The sequence below is a fragment of the Papilio polytes genome, unplaced genomic scaffold (genome assembly GCF_000836215.1).
Source record: "Papilio polytes unplaced genomic scaffold, Ppol_1.0 DF821555.1, whole genome shotgun sequence".
In the NCBI taxonomy this organism is placed as follows: domain Eukaryota; kingdom Metazoa; phylum Arthropoda; class Insecta; order Lepidoptera; family Papilionidae; genus Papilio; species Papilio polytes.
In genome coordinates this window covers 14,752-34,365 of record NW_013527649.1, presented here as the reverse complement: position 1 = coordinate 34,365, position 19,614 = coordinate 14,752, and the positions used below count along the sequence as shown (strand labels likewise).

The 19,614-nt window shown below is 36.2% G+C and overlaps 1 protein-coding gene and 2 long non-coding RNA genes across 12 annotated transcripts in view; 1 reads left to right on the top strand and 2 right to left on the bottom strand.

Moving 5' to 3' along the window:
• The window catches only part of LOC106108376 (MOB kinase activator-like 2), a 16,099-nt gene extending 3,154 nt beyond the window's left edge, over positions 1–12,945 (bottom strand). The window contains exons 1-4 of one of the 10 annotated variants that reach the window (XR_001225931.1): positions 12,426–12,945; positions 7,945–8,224; positions 6,369–6,414; positions 5,123–5,229 (exon numbers count right to left, since the gene is read on the bottom strand). Coding sequence is in view for 7 of the 10 variants with exons in the window: in XM_013289530.1 (XP_013144984.1) it covers positions 5,123–5,278; positions 6,369–6,394 (182 nt within the window). In the remaining 3 variants the exon portion in view is untranslated. Of the gene's footprint in view, positions 1–4,588; positions 5,051–5,122; positions 5,279–6,368; positions 6,415–7,944; positions 8,225–12,425 lie in introns of those variants that run through there. The other 9 variants (XM_013289530.1, XR_001225930.1, XM_013289531.1 and 6 more) reach the window with 9 other exon arrangements.
• Positions 12,946–15,951: 3,006 nt separating this feature from the next.
• Positions 15,952–17,087, top strand: LOC106108379. The gene is made up of 2 exons (XR_001225933.1): positions 15,952–16,250; positions 16,957–17,087. It is a non-coding gene; the product is annotated as an uncharacterized LOC106108379 (long non-coding RNA).
• On the bottom strand, positions 17,078–19,614 carry LOC106108378. Its single transcript, XR_001225932.1, has 3 exons — positions 19,545–19,614; positions 17,864–17,985; positions 17,078–17,787 (listed from the first exon to the last, which is right to left on the bottom strand). It is a non-coding gene; the product is annotated as an uncharacterized LOC106108378 (long non-coding RNA).

Sequence of the window (19,614 nt, the reverse complement as noted above, 5' to 3'; positions counted from 1 at the left end):
GGTGGGGGACGGGGGGAGGGGCGGCGGCCGTGGGGCGTATTTACTTCACTCGAACAAGTATCAGTCAATACTTGTAAAAAACAAGTCTCATGAGCTGGGAAGTATATCGGACAAAAATCAACTTACAAGCTAAATCCTTAGCTAGATATAATATGCGTGCCACGCGTGAAATGGACATAATGTTTAATTATAGATACCTACGTTACGTATCTCTATAGAGGTGAGTGATGTTGTCACTAACAGTATGAGTGAATGCCAGCCATGGATGCATTACTAGAACAGGATAGAGCTCTTGTCGAAAAATTGAAGGCGTGCGAGACCTCAATACCTGTACCATTTTTCCATCTCTGACCATGGTGACCATATTGAAATATGATTTTAGGACAGTAATTATAAAAAAAATATTCATGACCTGACGTCAGCACATCTTTGCTTCAGATGGATTTTAAACAAAGGTGCTAATGATAAACTTCCTCTATGCGGCACTATACATTTCCCGTTTTTGCTTGCTTTTCACACACGCGTTATATACTACTTAATTAATATTAATAAAAATTAATATTTGAAATTTTGGAATCGATAATCGAGTAAAATTAGATTAATGATTCTCTCAATCATTCTCAGGATTTCTAGAATTGGATAGTCATGCATGGTCACCGTAATTCATCACTAACAAATTATGTTTAAAACTATTACCTATGAAAAGATAAACCACAGTCAGGATAATACTCATTTCGACAAGCCTCCATGACGCAAGTTCTCACCATTTTAACAAGGAAATTCTAAAAATATCACGTATATTAAAAACGCCGCCATTGAAGTCCGATGCGACGATATTATGTGGTGTTGTCAGTTCAGGTGTTCAAATTTCAAACAAATAAAAGAAAACCTGTACGCCAATCGCAAATTTTCTGCGTTAATAAAGTTTTACATGTAACAACAAATTAAATTGCTTTAACATGTCAGTCATAAAATATTGTTAACATCTAGAAACATTTTTAATGCATTACATTACATCAATTGCTTATTTTCCTACACACAGCGAAAACATTGATATCTGGCAACTCTAAGTCATTGTTAGAAAGAGAAATAGTAGACACATGTAGCCCTCTCACTCTTTTTAATTTCATTTTGCGTACAACAAGACTCTTACGCCCTAAGCAGAAGGTTTTACTTTCTTTATTTTAACTGCAAAAGGTACAGATAGAACACACTCATGTTACATTATTACCTCCATGATGCCAGCACAAAGTAAAATGGACTAAGGTTCATAAACAATATTTATTTGTTTATTTATTCCTGTTCTATTATCTGTGAACGTACTTTTTCTAGTTTCAATAAGAATGGTTACCAACAAGTGTCTAATCTATACTCTATACTTATATTATAAAGAGGAAAACTTTGTATTTTTGTATTCTTGTATGTATTGAAATAACTCAAAAACCATTGGACCGATTTTAAAAATTCTTTCACCATCAGAGAGGTAAGTTACCCGGCCGTGCTGGAGAAATAAAAATCAGCCTGGTTACCCTCATTAACCCAAGCCGCGAAATTCATATTATGTTCTCCACCATATGTGGCAAACACGAACGATCTATAACAAACAGAAGGGGATATGGGAAGAGCAGGGAAAATCAGTAAAACTAGGCCTCCGGTACGCACATTCATCAAACGAAACGCTAAATTTTTCACTTCACGTCTGTCTTCTGCATGATTATGGCATTGGATCGGGCAAGCCGACCTATCCGTAATAAAGGTGTCCGTATAATCCGTAATAAAATATAAAGATGTTAAAGCGAGCTATGCCACGATTCAAAGAACTGCCCTAGATCTATAACACTCTAATCAGTTTTCAAATGATAATCATAAAAATTAAAGTTACTAGTGTTATATAAAATGTGTCAGAAAGCCATTCTTAAGTAAGCCAGTTTTGTTTACCATTTTTTTTTATTAAATTTTTTTATTTATTACAATAGTTTCCTCATTCACGCTTTATTTAGCCGCGGTTTTAAAATTCGCGTTTGAAGTAATCGCGGTTTTCTACAACTAATGAGGATATCAGCAAATACGCTTATCCAAATTGTTATTTATTTCACTAGGCACACCAAATTGTACTATAAATAAGTTACAATGGAGAATTATAACATTTATTTTTTGTGTTTTACTTAGCCTTACCATAAAAAACTTAGAAATTTAAACACATTTTAGCTTAAACATACAACACATACTCGTATGTACAAGTATAAGACTAGTCCAGCTCCCAGCGCAAAATTTTTACACATCATGTCTAGTGATACTTCATTATTCGTAAGCTTGCGCAATGTCATCTTAATAAATAAAATACTTATACCGAAAGCAGTGTGGTGATACACTTCTTAAAAGATTGCTTCATGACTATCTTATATTGAAAAAGATTTATTGGTGAACTATAAATTGTAACAAGTTTATACAACTTCAGACTATATGAGACAAGGGCACGCTGAACGAAGCGAAGATCGCTGTGCAAAGTGGACTTCCAGAACGGAAATAAATATAAAAAAGAAGCATCAACTTTTGCAACAATTAGCAAAATTTGTATGATGTTTGTATTTTATACCTTCGTCCTCGTTCCAGTGCCAGCAACTAGAGCTCATGGCGACTGTGTCTATCGTCGTGTCTCTTTACTAATCAACTTATTGCATCAGTTGTGCCTAAACAAATACGAAGCCCAAATTGTATTTGGCTTATACAATTCTCATACTTACACAAATTAAAATGGCGAACTTGACAATAACAAATAAATTGATTTATTACAAATTGTTACAAAATAACAAATATTTATAAATAGTAACAACATCTGTGTACTAAAATAAAATCAGTCAAGTATCCCATAGCTTCCTTCCCCTATAGAAACGTGTTAGGTCATTTTAGTTCGTGTCTATTACGAAACCTGTGAGTAATTTTGAAAAAAAAAGTATCATTTAGAAACTACTCGCTTGGAAAAAAGGAGCAAAAGGCCGCGGATCGCGTAATATGAATTTATCCGACGCCCATAAACATCAGCAATGGCAAGGGTGTGCAGGGGCACTGCCGGCAGTGCTATTAAATCCATTTCTACTCGTATATAAATCTAAGCAAAAATTAAGAAGGCCGTATTATAATTCGAAGATTCATAATAGACACTAACTAAAATGACTAGTTACATGACATCTAACACACATTGGTAGGCGAAGTGAGAGTAAGAGTCGGTATTTTTTTACAATTGATATTTTTATGAGATGTCATTTGTTTTTGTTAGATAGCTAACAAACCTCTACTCTGATTAGACGTCATTTGAGAATTCGTGGTACTCAAACATAACCAAGGGAATTATGGAAACATTTAGTACTAAACGATATCTTATACAACAACACATAAATGTTCCTTACACGTATTACAGATTACAAACAGAATGAACAATTAATTATTTATTGGCATACTCACGTCATACTTTTTTCGGTGACGGCACCGACCAGTTTCAGACCCTGCGTGGGTCCTTCTTCTGGGCGAGAATTAAATACGCATCTATACAACATCTGAAACTACACCGTAGTAAATGTGCCAGTACGTTGTTGATAACCAAATTGGTCGGAGCCCTTCTCTACCTCACAAAACTTTTTTTACATTGCGATGGTTGTGTAAAATTGTGAAGAATTCAATGAGGTAAATGACTAGGTGTATTTAAATAATATTTTGCGATACGACGACTTATGGTATGTCTATTGATGTTCAATGTTTCATCTTTCTACTTTTATCCACAACCAAGTAACAGGGTTTAGACATGAAATGCTCTGGACAGCATTACCGCCGAGCTGCCTCGCCAGGAGTGCTGCAGCCGCATAATAGTTTCCTATACATTTTTGACAATAAGGACATTGATCTGTTTTTATTTAATTTTTTGTATAAGAAGCCTTGAATAAAAGGAACACCTTATCTATTTCAAGATGAAAAGAACTTTTTACACGTTTTACAAAAAATCACAAAGGTAAGCAACGCATCTCTCTCCATCTTGTTTATTGTAGATGTGTATGGACATTATGAGTATCTTCCTCAGCCTCTCCGCACTCACGTAAACTTTATTTAAGTAGTGTCATATCCTGCAACTACTTTCAAAAGCATTATCAGGCCCTTAGGGTTTGTGACAAGTAACAATTTGCGATCAAGCACGGCCCACATAGTTCAGAGCCCAGGTCATCGATTGGGGTACAATCAGGAGAGGATTTTGGCGAGTGACATTGCCAATGGCACCATACAGGGGTACAGTGCAGTACAACAATTCCCATTGCAGTGTGGCACAAATTAATACGCCGTAAGTCATAGAGTAAAGAGATGAAGTAGAGCAATGGCACAACGCACTTCGTCGTGCACCAGTGCGCCGCTTGCCACAATCATTTCGTAGTACAAGAGCGGTTATTCTTGCATTTACCGTTAGCGAAATTGCGGCACCGTTCGGTTTGTCGGCCCGCACCGTGCGCACTCACGGACTCCGTTATCACCTGACGCGACCACTTCGACGTTTGTTGTGTTATATTTCACAGGTGAAATATGCTATAACAGTATTAAGACTTACGCGACTAGTCCTCCAAGGAAGGCGACCGGCCCGCCGCCGATAAGCCGGATTTTGCGATGGCAGGAATCGAATATTGAAAGAGTGTGAGGTACCGTACTACGGGTTCCCACCGACCGCAGCATTGCCCCATGCCCTTCACCGCCGCACGCATTAGCCACCCGCGGCACTGGCACACACGTCACCGTCGCAAGTGTGCGGCGCCAACATCGCAACACGTCCACCTCTGACCGCTGTCCGCGCGAGACTAACCAATTAACCAACGCTTAGTTATGCGATAGCGGCCGTACCCACTAGTACTACTGGCAGCAGCCGACACGACAGACGGCCTTGCCAATACCGTCTCCACCCCTTTGCCACTTCGTGAAAACGACGTATGATGTGACTTTCGATGACGTCTTATTGATTTCCAATAACTTTTAGAAAATCAGTAATATTACGTGAACGAAAAAATTTTTACAGGTACTCTTCAATGTCTCATCGATTCTGTACAAATACAGTTAAGAGATTAAAGGTATGTTTATTTTATTTATTCACCTATTTAAGTAAATTCCAATGTAGTCCAAATGTAATGGGGCCGTTGGCAGTGCGTGGCTGCAATGGCAGCCGGCGCGGCGGTCGTCAGTCGTTGGCGCGTTAAACATCTGCAGAATGACGCAGTGTGGAAAGCCGTCTCGCCATAAAACAGCCCAACTGAAGGGTACACACTACTGGTACTACTGGCGGAGTAGCTCAATTTGATATAGGCAAGTTATTTTTATATTCGCTCTTTTTTCAATTAACAGAATTTAAAAATAAAAAAGCTATACATACTTCTAAAACTTTGAAAGACAAAAATCAAAAAGGCTCTTTTTTCTGGTTCTTGAATTGACAACCAATATCCTTTACGACGCACAACGACTTGTTTGATATTGATATTGATATAACAAGGTAAGAATTGGTCGCAACGGAAGAGATTGTACGATGAAAGGCCTTCATCAAAGTTTAACTTTATCCTACACTAGCTGTTCGCATGCGGCTTCATCCGCATGAAATTATAAATTTATTCTTTGCATTTGTCAAATTCAAAATTTACATTTGGTAAAAATACCAATTACCTTACTATGGCAATCTTGCTTCCTTGATGTTGGCAGCAACTTACGGTCTCTTTCCCACATTATGGTTTTTATCCAAAATTTTCACCCCCTTAGTTTAATAGCGTGAAAATATATAGCCTTAAGCGTGACGGAAGTGTAGGGCTTTTTATTAACAAAGGAATTCTTCAAAAATATGCTGTAATTTCTGAGATCTTAGGCAACAAAGAAGTGTGTGTTTACGCTTTATTATATAATAATAGTATAGATATAGATAGAAGTATGGATTAACATACCAAGATCTGAAATTTTTATATAGGGTCTACGATGATAGTGTTTGATGGTGGGGGTTATGGGATAATCAAGTGGACGGACCCCGCCTATCTATAATTCTCAATTTAAAAGTGTGTCGCATTCATAGAAAAAGTTACTTTCATACTTTGCCTATTGCGATATTGGAATTTTGTACAATTCCTAGGAAATGTGTACATTTATTAGGATAGGTTTATCTTAACAATCTTTAAAATAACATCTTACGCATTGCCAAAACATATTCTGAATTTTAAACTGTTTTTTTCATAACCCAATGTATTTGATTGGAAAATGGTTATTAGTGTTTCCATAGGTCGCCATCCAACATGTGTTGGTAGGCGGGGATGTTGCCCCCCGCTGTGATGGGGTGGGGACGTGGGGGACGTGGGGGGACTTACCAGAGGCAGTCCAGCATGACAGACATGCGGGCGCGGCCGCACTCACCTGCAACAACACACCGCCTCGCTTTACTCTCAAGTACCATTACAACTACATACCGATCATTCTATTTGGTTATTCTTTCCTTAATGTTAGGTAGTTTAGGTTGCTGTCGCAGAACAAGGACTGTTTTTTCGGAAAATGTCTATGGGGTAAAATTGGGGGGCGATGAAAACCTTTGGCTACAGATGTGGTCATTTATATTGAGCTTATTGTTTTTTTTCTTCTTTTTGTGAAGTACTTGCAAACAGAATTTGGTTTTAGGTGCATTATGTTGTTATTATTCCCTACTTTGTATAAATGTTTAAGAATAAGGTAAAAAAATTAGAATTAATTACAATAAATGAAAATAAAAATAAAATGATATCAGTAAGTCGGGTATAATAGGATCGCGCCATTATTTCCTCGTTGATGATGTTTCTACAAATTACTACAATTTTGCCATACACCATACGCACTGGCACAATTTTAAAGTAATTCAAGGTCAAAACTAACAAAACGTTACTTTACAAAACTCAGCAAAAATGTAGGCTGGATCCCAAAAATAATGTCTTAAATTATATAATTGCCCATTACAAATTCTTTTTTTCTAAGGGTCACTGTTTCTAAGCTACATTGGTTGATACTTTTGTAAAAGTCGTATTTTTTCAAATGACTTACGATATGCGAACCATGAATTTTGTAGAGGTTTTGGCAGTACATAAAGGTTTTATAGGTCAAAATAATGATCTACAAATTCTAAGGTAATTTTTTTTATGTCAAAAATCGCGCAAAACGCCAAAACCTTATTTGTGACATTTAACCTTGATTTTTTGTGTTTGAATTATGAATTGAAATGTTTAATTGATTATTCATAATTAACTTTGTTGGCCAGGTTACCGACTGATTCAAACTTGAAACCAAAACAAAAAATGTAAAATCATGTTATTAAGGCACAAACTAGACTAGTTTTAAAGTCAGGTCAACTCGGCTGTACTTAAACTGATAGACGAATATCCGAAAAGACCGGAGTAATACCACAACCATTCGACAGCTTGCCATTCAGCTGCGATTTGAGTAAACATTGGTCCCGTGGCATGGCAGCGCTCGCCGCTCATAATTATATTAGTGCAAAGCCGCGGCGCGACGGTGCCTGTGTGTGTCTGTGCGTGTGCATGTGCATGTGTGAGTACGCGGCCGACTGAAACGCGGCGCAATGTCAGGTGGAGCTGCGATGCCGTGACGTCACACAGGTGGGGCGATAACACCGATAAATGGCGTTGATTTCGCCATCACCGCGGACTCCCCCCCCCATCCTCCTCACCCTAGCACACGCTCGCTGATTACAGAGTTGTTTGCGAGATTCACGCGGCATCACATTTATTGCACAAAAATAAACATTTTAACTCGTAAATCTTACAAATATTATAAATGCGAAATTTCCAATTATTGGTGATTTTCTATGAAACGTTTATATAATTAAGATGTACGCCTATTAACGTTGTGGAGGTTTCTTATTCAAGAGCCCAAGAATTATGTAGACGCGAGTGAGCCCACCTGCAGAAGCAGGAAACGGTGTCGTCGATGTCTAAGGGCAGCGCCGCGGGTGACACGTGGTACTTGAGTCGCAGCAGTCGGCGCGAACCACGGCGCAGCATGGTGGTGGCGGCACTCGGTGATGCAGCGGCGCGCTGTGCCGCGGCTGCGCGCGGCGCGGTACTACCGCGCTCCGCCGCGTGTGCGCGCCGCGGCGGCCGGCGTCAGAGCAGCCGCTGCTCGCGGTCACGTCACCGCGCGAGATAACACGCATGCATATCATAGCCGCCTCCACCCTATACTATTCCAAAACAAGCCCTTCACCATAGACAAATGGCACTTTTCGCTAAACCTCGATGAATTTCTATAACTTATTTGCAGAAACACATATTCTTTCAATATAACTTGAATCACATTATCTTCTTCTATCCTAATTTTACAAATAACACTTAACTTTATCTCTCATATTTCACTAAAATGTAACAAATCCCAATAGTAGGAGAGGCAAAGCGAGGATTTACACAAGCTTGTACAATATAAAGTGTACTTGCAGCACACCAAGTACTGCTACTACACATGGAAACTTTCATAAAAGGTTTATGAAGGTCTGCGAATAGGCAATATGCATATGACGCCAAATTGTACCAAACTTCTTTTAAGTATACTTTATAACTATAAAAACATTCCTGCAAAGATTTTTTTAAATATAATGTGATTTAGTGGCAAAATTTAATCATTAAAAGTCTCTTTTTTCAAATTCCCTCGCTAAGTTCTAAAACGCACACTATTGGTCGAAGCAAGTGGCTTATCTAATATGGCGTCGCTGTGTTGTCAATACACAGTTCATTACGTTAGTATATATAGAAATACACTCTTGAAGTATTTTACTGTAAACACGATATCAAAACAAAACTTTAAAATAAGAAATTATGAATATAATTATTAATTACCACTTATTTGTACCAGGAATAAAAATGAATCGATTTTTGACTTTTTAACCTTGAGATACTTTGTTGTTTTTTACATTGAAGTGACATCTAAGCGTATGTTATGAATGGAATAAGACTATTGACTTCAATTTTCTTCTACTCTGGGCGCGTTTTAGTCGCTCGAAAATGGTCGTAACTTTATTTCATTTTTTTTATCTCAATGATTGAATATTTTCGCGTCCTTTTTTTTCTTTGGTTATTTTATAACAAGTAGAATCGTTTAAAAAAAGAAAAAAAAATACATGCATATTCCCTATTAGAGGCCAAAACTACAATGGTAAAAAAGATCGTCAAAAATATCAGATTATTTCTTGTAATTAATTTATACAAACATTTATACTAACATCTATTCAAAGAAAAAACAATAAGTACCCCTTCGGGCGTGCAATATAATGAGTACAAATGCAGCGAAACAAACATTTGGGAATAACAACATAAAGCACCTAATACCATGTCATGTTTAAAGTTTGACATTTTTAACAAGCTCAATCTTAATTATAGCATCCTTGGTCAAGGGCACACCTTAATATAGAGTGAGTTAATTAGATGCAGAAAACGTAATAATTTTAGAAATCTGACAAATTGCACATAACATAAGTAAATAGGAATCACAAATAAAAAAAAAGTCGCTAACATTTTGAGGAAAATAATTCACGTTTTTTATTTTAGTCACTCCGGGGTTTAATTAAATTTAAATAAAGCTGTAGTGTAATACTTAATTCTTGCCTAGGAAGAATGGGACTAGATTTTGTTAAAAAGGACTTGTCTATTTTTGTATGGGATTTGGTTTGAACCAGGTCTATCATCTATACTAAGAATACTAATACTAATATATGATATAAAATAATAATATTTTAATATAAAATATAAAGGATGAAAGATTTGTATTTTTGAATTTTTGTATGTATTTAATTCACGTAAAAACTACTGGGCCGATTGTAAAAATTGTTTCACCATCAGAAAGGTAATTTATCTGCGAGTAACATAGGCTTTATTTGTTTATTACTAATGTTAACGAAATATTAGTAAAAAACGTATTTCTAGACCGCGCCGTTAAAAAAATCATTAAATTTTAACTTTTCTCGGCTTACGCTGCCTAAAGAGAGAGAGTTAGAGATATATAAAAATGACATGTACATATGAATTGTAGATCTCAAAATGTTTCTACAGAAAAGTCCGCGATAGCATACATTTATCTTTAACGGTTTTCTTACAATAACCACTTTTTTATTTAGAGGAACTACAGATGCGTTGCCGGCCTTTGAGGAAATTGTAGGCTCGCTTCTTGAAGCACCCTAAGTCATATTGGTTTGGAAATACCGCCGAGGACAGACCGTTCCACAGCGCGGCTGTGCGGGGCAGAAAGTTTCGCGAAAACCGCACGGTTGTGGAATGCCAGCCATCAACATCAAAGGCGTTTGTTGTCAGGAAAATTTAATGTAGAATAAAATTGTCCTTTACAGTATTTAAATTAGACTAATAGTTTAGAAGATATCGCGAACACGAACAGGTAAACCGAAAAATCAGCTCACAAACTACTGGGCTTAAAAATTTGGAATCTGGCATCAGCCGGCTTCTGTTATTATGTACTCGTAGATTACTAGTATAATAATACTTTGGGTAATAGGTTGAGAAAAGGACACCACACGGACAGAGTCCTGGGCAACAGCTAGGTTATTAGATAAATAATGGAGTAAGTTGCCACATACAAAAAAATAGTTTAGACCCCACCATTCTTTTCTTAATTGTTACAAGTTTTCAAAACCTGGTATCATCGTTTACTTGCAAAAAACATGTTTCCATTGTCAAACATTGGCTGCTGTATTTTTCCACTGGATGTTGGCACCTCAATACTTGTTATGCCCCCTCTTCCGTCTTCTGTATTTAGGGGGTTTAAACTTTCAAATTATTCAAGATAGGTTACAAGAGATTTTACATGATTAAATCCAAAGGAACGCACAGGAGTTACCGCATTAAAAATAACCAATGAGTGTTAACACTCTGTTGCTTTGTCTACGTGTTTGTTGGCGCTAATCTCAAGAACGGCTTTACCAATTCGGATATAGTTTTCACTGTCATATTGAAATAAGCACAAATTAACACTAAATGAAATTCTATCCAAAATAGTCTGCCATCCTAGGTATGACGTTTTTTTTTTTTATAACATAAGGTGGCAAACGAGCAAGCGGTCACCTGAGCCCGCCAAAATGACGAAGCGACCGCTGCCCATAGACATCCGCGATCGCAGATGCGTTGCCTACCCTTATCCGACGAAGGAGGAGACGCACATAAAGAGGATATTGCCCCTTCTATGCATCTCCTCCACCGTCAAATCCACTTCCCCTTCCCATCCTCTCCTTATAAGAAAAGGGCGGTAAAGAGAAAGGAACTTAAATTAGGCCTCCGGCACCACACTCATCAGACGAAACACGGAATTGATTCTGTTTCACGCCTGTCTTCTGTGTGGTCGTGGTATTACACTGGGCGTGCCGGCCCATTTGTGTGAAGATGTTAAAGCGGGCACTACCACTACATCCGTGTGCAGTGGACACGTTGCTCATCTGATTGTGGCGGGCAATCCGATTGCACCACAAAGTTCACAACAATGAATACACACTCGCATTAATGTAAGTGACAATGTCAATCAAAGCCAGACAGCTCATTATGCCAGCTTCTAAAGAAAAATATATGGCAGCAAAACATATAATAAGCAGTAAGTTTTAAAATTATCATTTGCAATTTCCCCTATTATATTGGAGATTCTTAACACGACCACAAGCTTTTTGGAGCAAAGAGGACTTCAATAGCTAATGCTTGCCCGTTTATGACCCATATCCTCACTTATTTAGTTATTTATGTAAGTTCCTCTGTTTTCTTAATTTTGTAAATAAACCACCAAAGCTTTAGGACTTAACAATTTTTCATGGCCATTAGGATGTTTAGAGACTTGGTATGCACTACTGGTAATTAAATACTCAATATACTTTATTCCAGCTATTGCAACTAGCCCTGAACTACAACAGAAAAATGTACTCACACTGCACTGTGTGGATTTTACTGTGGGTTCACAGTTTTCTAGTCTTTTTGAGCAATTAACAAATGCAATATTAATTAAAAGCACACGTAATGTGTAAATTGTGTTGGTACAAGTTTTAATGTTGTTTAGAACACACAAAATATTAATGGCTAGTCATAACCATAGTCTGTACTGCAATATTTGCAGAAGTTTATGACTATGTTGAGCATTGATTTCTGTTGAGTGTGTAAGTATTTTAATCGAAGCGATAAAGACGGGGACAGCTACGAATTTCTAAATGATCCTTGTCCAACCTTGATAAGGTCCTGTGCAAATAAGTACAGCTTAAATAAGTGTTAAAATAATATCCAGGTAGTTCCAGCCAGTCTACTGACAGTTAAAGTAGTATAAAGAATGAGTGAGCTTTAAAACTAGAACAACGTGCACATTTTGTAAAAGAAATTCAAATATGCTGGGAGTAAACGTGGATCACTTACCCCATGAACCAGTCGACGGTGTCGCGCAGGTACTCCGGGAGCCGCTCCAGCTTGACGGATAACTTATTTTCACTCCCGAACGAATAGAAAGTACTAAACGACAACGTCCCTCCTAAAGTTTCTGACTTAGCAGCACTAATTTACTATATAGCCCATCACCTTTGCTTTGACACCAAACAGTTTAAAGTAACAGTAAACCGATAAAAATAATTTAATGCTAATTAGAGCGTATCATAGTCACAAAAGATTCTAATTTTCATCGTAGCAGCTGAGCGGAATACGCCATGTTGCGCAACTTCAGTTTTATTAGGATTCAGCAGACAAAAGAGAGATCATTTTCTTAAAATACCAAACATTTATAATAAATGCCATGAACGATTATTGTATACACAGAAAAAAATATTTAGTCGGTTAATCTGAAGATTCCGTACTTAAAACACTAAAACACAAAATATTAAGTTGTGAAGTATTTATTTTTATAGTAGACACCACAGAGTATAAATAACACACGAATCAGTGTTGCCAATGAAAGTTTTTACCCGGCCGTGTAAAAGTCACTTGTCTAAAAAGATCAACAGTGAATTTTGGGCTGTATCTACGGCTTCTATAGAAAAATTTATCTTTTATAGTTTGTCTAAATAAGATATAGATGTACATGATTCTTTTGGCGCCCGGCAATGAGAAGTGACATTAGTGATGGGACTCGAGTTGCTTTTTACTCGAGTGACTCGAGTCATTTTTATCTTACTCGGACTCGAGTTGACTCGAATTACGAGTGACTCGTAACCACTTTGTTGGTTTATACCAAGCGGAGGAAGAAATTCTTACAGCAATTTCAGTTAAATTTGTTATCTTTTTAAAAAAAACACTATTTCTGTTCTTTTGTTATGTTTATTTAAGCTTCATTTAAGTTAATTTTAAAGCAGGTTTATTATCTAAATTGTGTAAGAACATAATAAAACTGTTCATATTTGGATCTCATGAAAATTACTTGTTAGAATTAATTAAAATGGTTGAGAACTTATAAGTAGTACATTATAATTTTAACTAATAGTTGATATAAGAGGTTTCTTGATTATGTAATCAGGTTTAGTTTAAAGGAAAATACTATAATATTTTTATACATTTTGTATAGATTTTTTGAGTAACTTGTACGTTATTGCGAAAATGATTTTTTTATGTTAAATTGACATTGTTTTATTGGTTTTAAAATCTTCACTCGAGTGGCATTCGAGTGAGAAAGTTACCAGTACCGAGTGACTCGAGTGAAAAAAAAATCACTCGAATCCATCACTAAGTGACATTTAATGTCAGGGTAATATGTGTGACACAGCTTGTCACTTCACTTCGCGTCTTTACTTTACGCATTTTGTGTGGCTTTTTAATATAATACTATGAAATAAAGTGTTGAAAGCGTTTAAAAGTAGTGCAAGACAGTTCTTTTTTTTAAGTGGGAGATATTTTTATCGCTGAGAAGTAGGGGGGTCCAGTAGTTACATTTGAAAATGTCAAATCTTGTGTCTGTTGCAATGAGAATTTGTTACCATTTGTTAATCAAGAAATTCCCTAACTCTCAAGGCGACGCATATTTTTAGATTTGTAATTTTAAAAAAATGTTATATACTGATAGACTACAAATATTTTGCTGAAAGTAGTTTTATTTCCGATTTGAAATTGCAGTGACCGATCCTATATTGTAACGTGTTTTGTGCACCTGGAAGTATGGCCTTCTTGACGTTAAAATCGTATTTACTTACGTATTAAGGAAATTACTGCGTGTATTCATTTGTTAGCTTTTTAACTATATTTGATGTATTCTTTACTCTTAAAAATAATTTGTTAATCTGTGCTATTTATCAATATATTTATTATTAATTAAAACAACAATATTGCTAGGAAAATATTTAAAACAAATAATAAAACGGAAGTAATAGAAGGGGGGTAGTTTTATAAAATATATGGCAGGGAGTGGCTCGGGCTCAGTTGCAGTCTCGACGTCGGCGCTCAGTCACCAACAAGCTCAGTGTTTTTTACTAGTCGTGTCACAACTGAACGTTCGATATATTTGTGTTGTCGCATTGGAGTTCAGTTTGTGATTTTTAAAGTAATTTACAAGTATTGTTAATATGGCCGTCCGTCTATAATTTAAAGGAAGTCATTTGTGGAAATGTCTAACACATTAATGTATCAAACACTAACCACATAGTTGTACTGTGCGTTGATAATAAACAACAATAATCAAGATGTCTATTATTGTGTAGCTCATCTACACAATAATAGACATCTTGATTATTGTTGTTTATTATGCTAAGTAAGACTATTTCTATTATTATGTTAAGACTAGTTGTTCCCATGCAACTTCATCGGCATAAAATTATAAAAAAATATTATTTGTTCACATTTGTCAAGTTATCAATTGCAAATGTCAAAATGACATGACATGATGTCAAACCATGGCCACCTTGCGTCCTTGATGTTGGCAGCAACTTATTGGTCTCTTTCCCACATTAGGGTTTTTATCCAAAATATTTACCCCCTAAGTTTAATGGCGTGAAATATATAGCCTAAAGTGTGACGTAAGTGTAGGGCTTTTTATTTAAAAGAGTTATTCGCAAATATGCTGTCTTTGCTGACATTTTAGGCAATAAAAAAGTGTGTGTTTACGCTTTATTATATTAGTATAGACTATTCCTTCCCCCGCTGTCTCAAGAGAGTGCATTGCTAAAAGATTTTTGCTACAAAGATTCTTTAACTATAGAGCCTTCTAACCGACAAACGAAGTCTGGGGCATTTCCTAGTTATATTGTAAGGTGCAAGTACTTTCTTTACAATTTGCGTTTTCGTTTTTTTTAAGGAAAGAATTTCCTTTTAATGCGGACATATTACCTTACTGGTAACCCTAAATGCTCAGAGGCGCCATCCTGTTAATGTCAAAAAGTGTCACAATATCCTTGTGGCACTATAGATTAGTTTGATGAATGACGCATATGATGTGTCGAATTCAATTTGTATGAAGGTAAATGACATTCTTAATAGACAGGTATCGTAGTGACGAAACAAACACGCAAAGCGAACATTTTTGAACTATCAATATTAGGCTCAAATAAATATCGAACTAAACTAAAATTGTTATTATCTTATTAACTAAAGGAGGAATGGCGAAATCCAGTTCGATTACGTACGGCTGTAGCAGTAATACACATTTATTTACTATCATTTTTTGTTATGGTCATTATTATTAATTTGAGAAAACAGCGTTTTTTTTTAAATTCATAAGTTATAACTATAAATCTCTCGATTCCAACTTCTATAAGAATAAAATCGAAAATCGATAAGATTCATGACTGATTTTTACACAATATCTCTACTAAATTTGAATTGAATTGACGAACTAATCTATCTTATTTAGACAAATTATAGTCAGAAACTAGAAAGTTTTTTTTTTCACTGTTGCTAAGGCTCATCGATGACCTTTTCCCATGCAAACACGTTTTTTTTTACAAGTACGGCCGGGTAAAAAAATTTAATTGGCAACACTGAAAGTGACTTGAATCTATAGGTTATTAAAATATAATAATTACGGTTTTGACCGAATTCTGCAATTCAATTAAGTTTTATTCTATCTGTGAAGTGGAGTTTTTGAGACAATTAACTACTAATTTAATTTTTGAATTGACATCCAACAAAAATAGTTGTAATATATAATCATGTTTCGTCTTCCATTCGGCGAAAGGGTAGATCCCATGGAAGAAAAACGACAAGCGAGGGAAAACACTATAAATAGCGTTATTACATTTTGTGTACTTTGCGTTGCGATAAGAATTGGTGAGTAAATAACATTGGTAGCGATACATTGTGAAAAAAGCAATACTAAACCGAAAGTCGGGCAATATTCTAATTTCCTATTTTAATCCGAAATTTTTTACCTATAGATAATCAGTATCGTTCGACCCATTGCGACAAAAAGAGGAAAATCTATTGCATTAGTTGCTTTTTCACAAAAATTTAACCACTGTAGAACTGGTACTATTGCTATTGCAGTGAAGTTTGACACGCTACATGTCACTCTATGGCATCTCTATTTTGCAAATTCTAATAAGCTTCCTCAGTTTTTAAATATTGTTATAAAATAATATTCCCATTACATTCACATTCACATATACCACAAACATATAAATTATTATCAATTATCAATGACCTTTAGTGGAACATTTATTCCAAATAATGTATTTCAGATCCAGTAATTTTTTTAAGTTAACATTAATATAACTTAAGGTTATTGGCAAATTCCTTAATTTAAACTAATTATCTTGAAATGTGTTTTAAACTATTAATTTATAGCACTACTGATGTACTAGAGGTTTTTAATATATTTGATTACATAATGTCCTCTTTATTGGTTACTTAAAAGGAAGTCCCTACATCTGATTAACTTGTATAATCTTTTGTTACATCAATAAATCATTTTCATTTTTCAAATGTCTGCGATACAAAGTAACAAGTTATATTTCAGTTTAGTTGTTTGTTGCAGCTCCCATCATCTTGGAGCACAGTGGGGTGCAGTAGGAGATTATGGGGGGATGGGCACTGCGGCAATGGAGCCATGGGGCAGTATTTGCAAGCCTCCCTTTGTAGAAATAAAACAAGTTACATAATAAATTACACTGAAGTTTATTTCCATCAAGGATACAATACATATTGACCGACATTACTTATCGTGCATCACTTCACAACTTTGTTACAATTCACTCAATCAACATACATATCTTATGCCCAAGGAAATAATTGGCTTTTTTTCGATTATCTAGTTTACAAAATTCTAAACTCTGTTAATACAATGAAATTTAAGCATTCTTACAGTTTATTTATTCACTAAATCCATTTAGTATTGAAAATAAAAATGATCATGATAATATAGAAATTGATTTAAGTTTTTCATACACATTTATTTATACAATTTAAACTACGGTGTGCACTCGGAGGTCACCGGGCGCGGGCGGCCGGGCGGCGGAGGTGAGGGGGGGCAGGGTGCAGCCATACGTACAAACGAACACTATACATTGTATACATTTGTAAAAAGTATCAAAATCGAGTAAAAGGCCTACAAAAAACTATCTCGAAATACTAACAATTGTTATTAGTATAACCCAAAGATCGGCTGAAGACGCGCGTCGCCGGCGACGCATCGGGCGTATCCTCCGACGGCAGCAAACGTCTCTATTGTTACTATTCGGCTTAATTATATTTATATGAGATGAGCGCAAAAGGAAAGCGGTGCGAATGTGTGTCCGACGCGGGCCTAGTCCTCCGCCTCCTCCTCCTCCGACTCCTGCTGCTGCAGCCACGTCAGCCACGTGTTGACCTGCACAGAGAGCGCGGTCAACGGCGGCGCCAGCGCACGACAGCCGCGCGGCCTGCGCGCGCTCGCCGCCACCTACCTGGAAGAGGGCCTCGCCCTTGCCGGGGTACGCGTCCGTCACGTCCTCGCGCCACCGCAGGAACGCGTCCTCCTCGCACACCTCCAGGTTGTACAGGTACATGAACCACCGGAGGAGCATTCCTATGCAACACAACATTACACTACACACTGCCGCCTGGCTAGCATCAATAGGCAATATGCATATGACGCCAAATTGCACCAAACTTTTTTTAAGTATACTTTATTACTATAAAAACATTCCTGCAAAGATTTTTTTATAACATAATGTGATTTAGTGGCAAAATTTAATCAATAAAAAGTGTCTTTTTTTTCAAATTCCCTCGCTAAGTTCTAAAACGCACACTATTGGTCGAAGCAAGTGGCTTATCTAATATGGCGTCGCTGTGTTGTCAATACACAGTTCATTACGTTAGTATATATAGAAATATACTCTTGAAGTATTTTACTGTAAACACGATATCAAACCAACTTTAAAATAAAAAAAATGAATAGAATTATTAATTACCACTTATTTGTACCAGGAATAATAAAAGTGAATCGATTTTTGACTATTTGACCTTGAGACGCTTTGTTGTTTTTTTACGTCGAAGTGACATCTGAGCGCATGTTATGAATGGAATAAGACGATTGACGTCAATTGTCTATTGTAAACTCCGGTCGTGTTTTAGTCGCTTGAAAATGGTCGTAATCTCATTTTATTATTTTTAGCTCAATGGTTGAATATTTTTGCGTCAATTTTTTTCTGGTTATTTTATAACAAGTAGAATCGTTTTAAAAAAAAGACAAAAAATACATGCATGTTCCCTATACAACAGACCAAAGTATGTTCTTTATTAGAATCGGCTGACCGACAGATACGGTCCTAACTGAACTATTTATATTGTATTCGAATGTAACGCACGTTTCTTATTGTTGTACGCCAAGAAAATAGATTCACTTTGATATCGGCGTCGATGGTCAAATACGTCTTATGTATATTTTAGCAAATTTTACAGGAAGATTTAAAACTATCTATTATAACTAGTCCGCCAAATTCTCAATGAACTTGAGTTTAGGACCATTAATATTAACGGTTCTTCAAAGTACGAATTTTAGATGTAATATTTTGAGTAATTTTTATCTATACTATACTTACTATCTACACTAATATAATAAAGCGTAAACACACACTTCTTTGTTGCCTAAGATGTCATCAATTACGTCATATTTCTGAATAATTCTTTTTTTAATTAAAAGCCCTACACTTACGTCACGCTTTAGGCTATATAGCCTAAATATAAATTTATTAAAAAAATATATATTTTCACGCCATTGAACTTAGTGGGTAAATATTTTGGATAAAAACCCTAATGTGGTAAAGAGACCATAAGTTACTGCCAACATCAAGGAAGCAAGGCTGCCATGGTTTGAATCCCGGGTTTGAATGGGTTTAAATACCGATTACGGATGTTTCCCATTATTTCAAGCTGCACAAACTGACGATGACGTTTTTTTTTAAATCTTAATGTAACTGATAAGATATTCATGTTACATACTGAAAAACCAATTTTATGTATCTTAATAGATTCAGTAATAAAACGAGAGAGAGCTTTTAACATTTTTGGAAAATGGTCCGCTGTATAGATATATTTGATATGAAATAACGCGTGAAGTGGCACATAACGAAGGTGGGCGGGTACCTTTGGGGTAGCGGTGTGCGTGCGCGTGCACCTGCACGGCGTAGACGGCGGCCAGCTGCAGGTCGGGCCG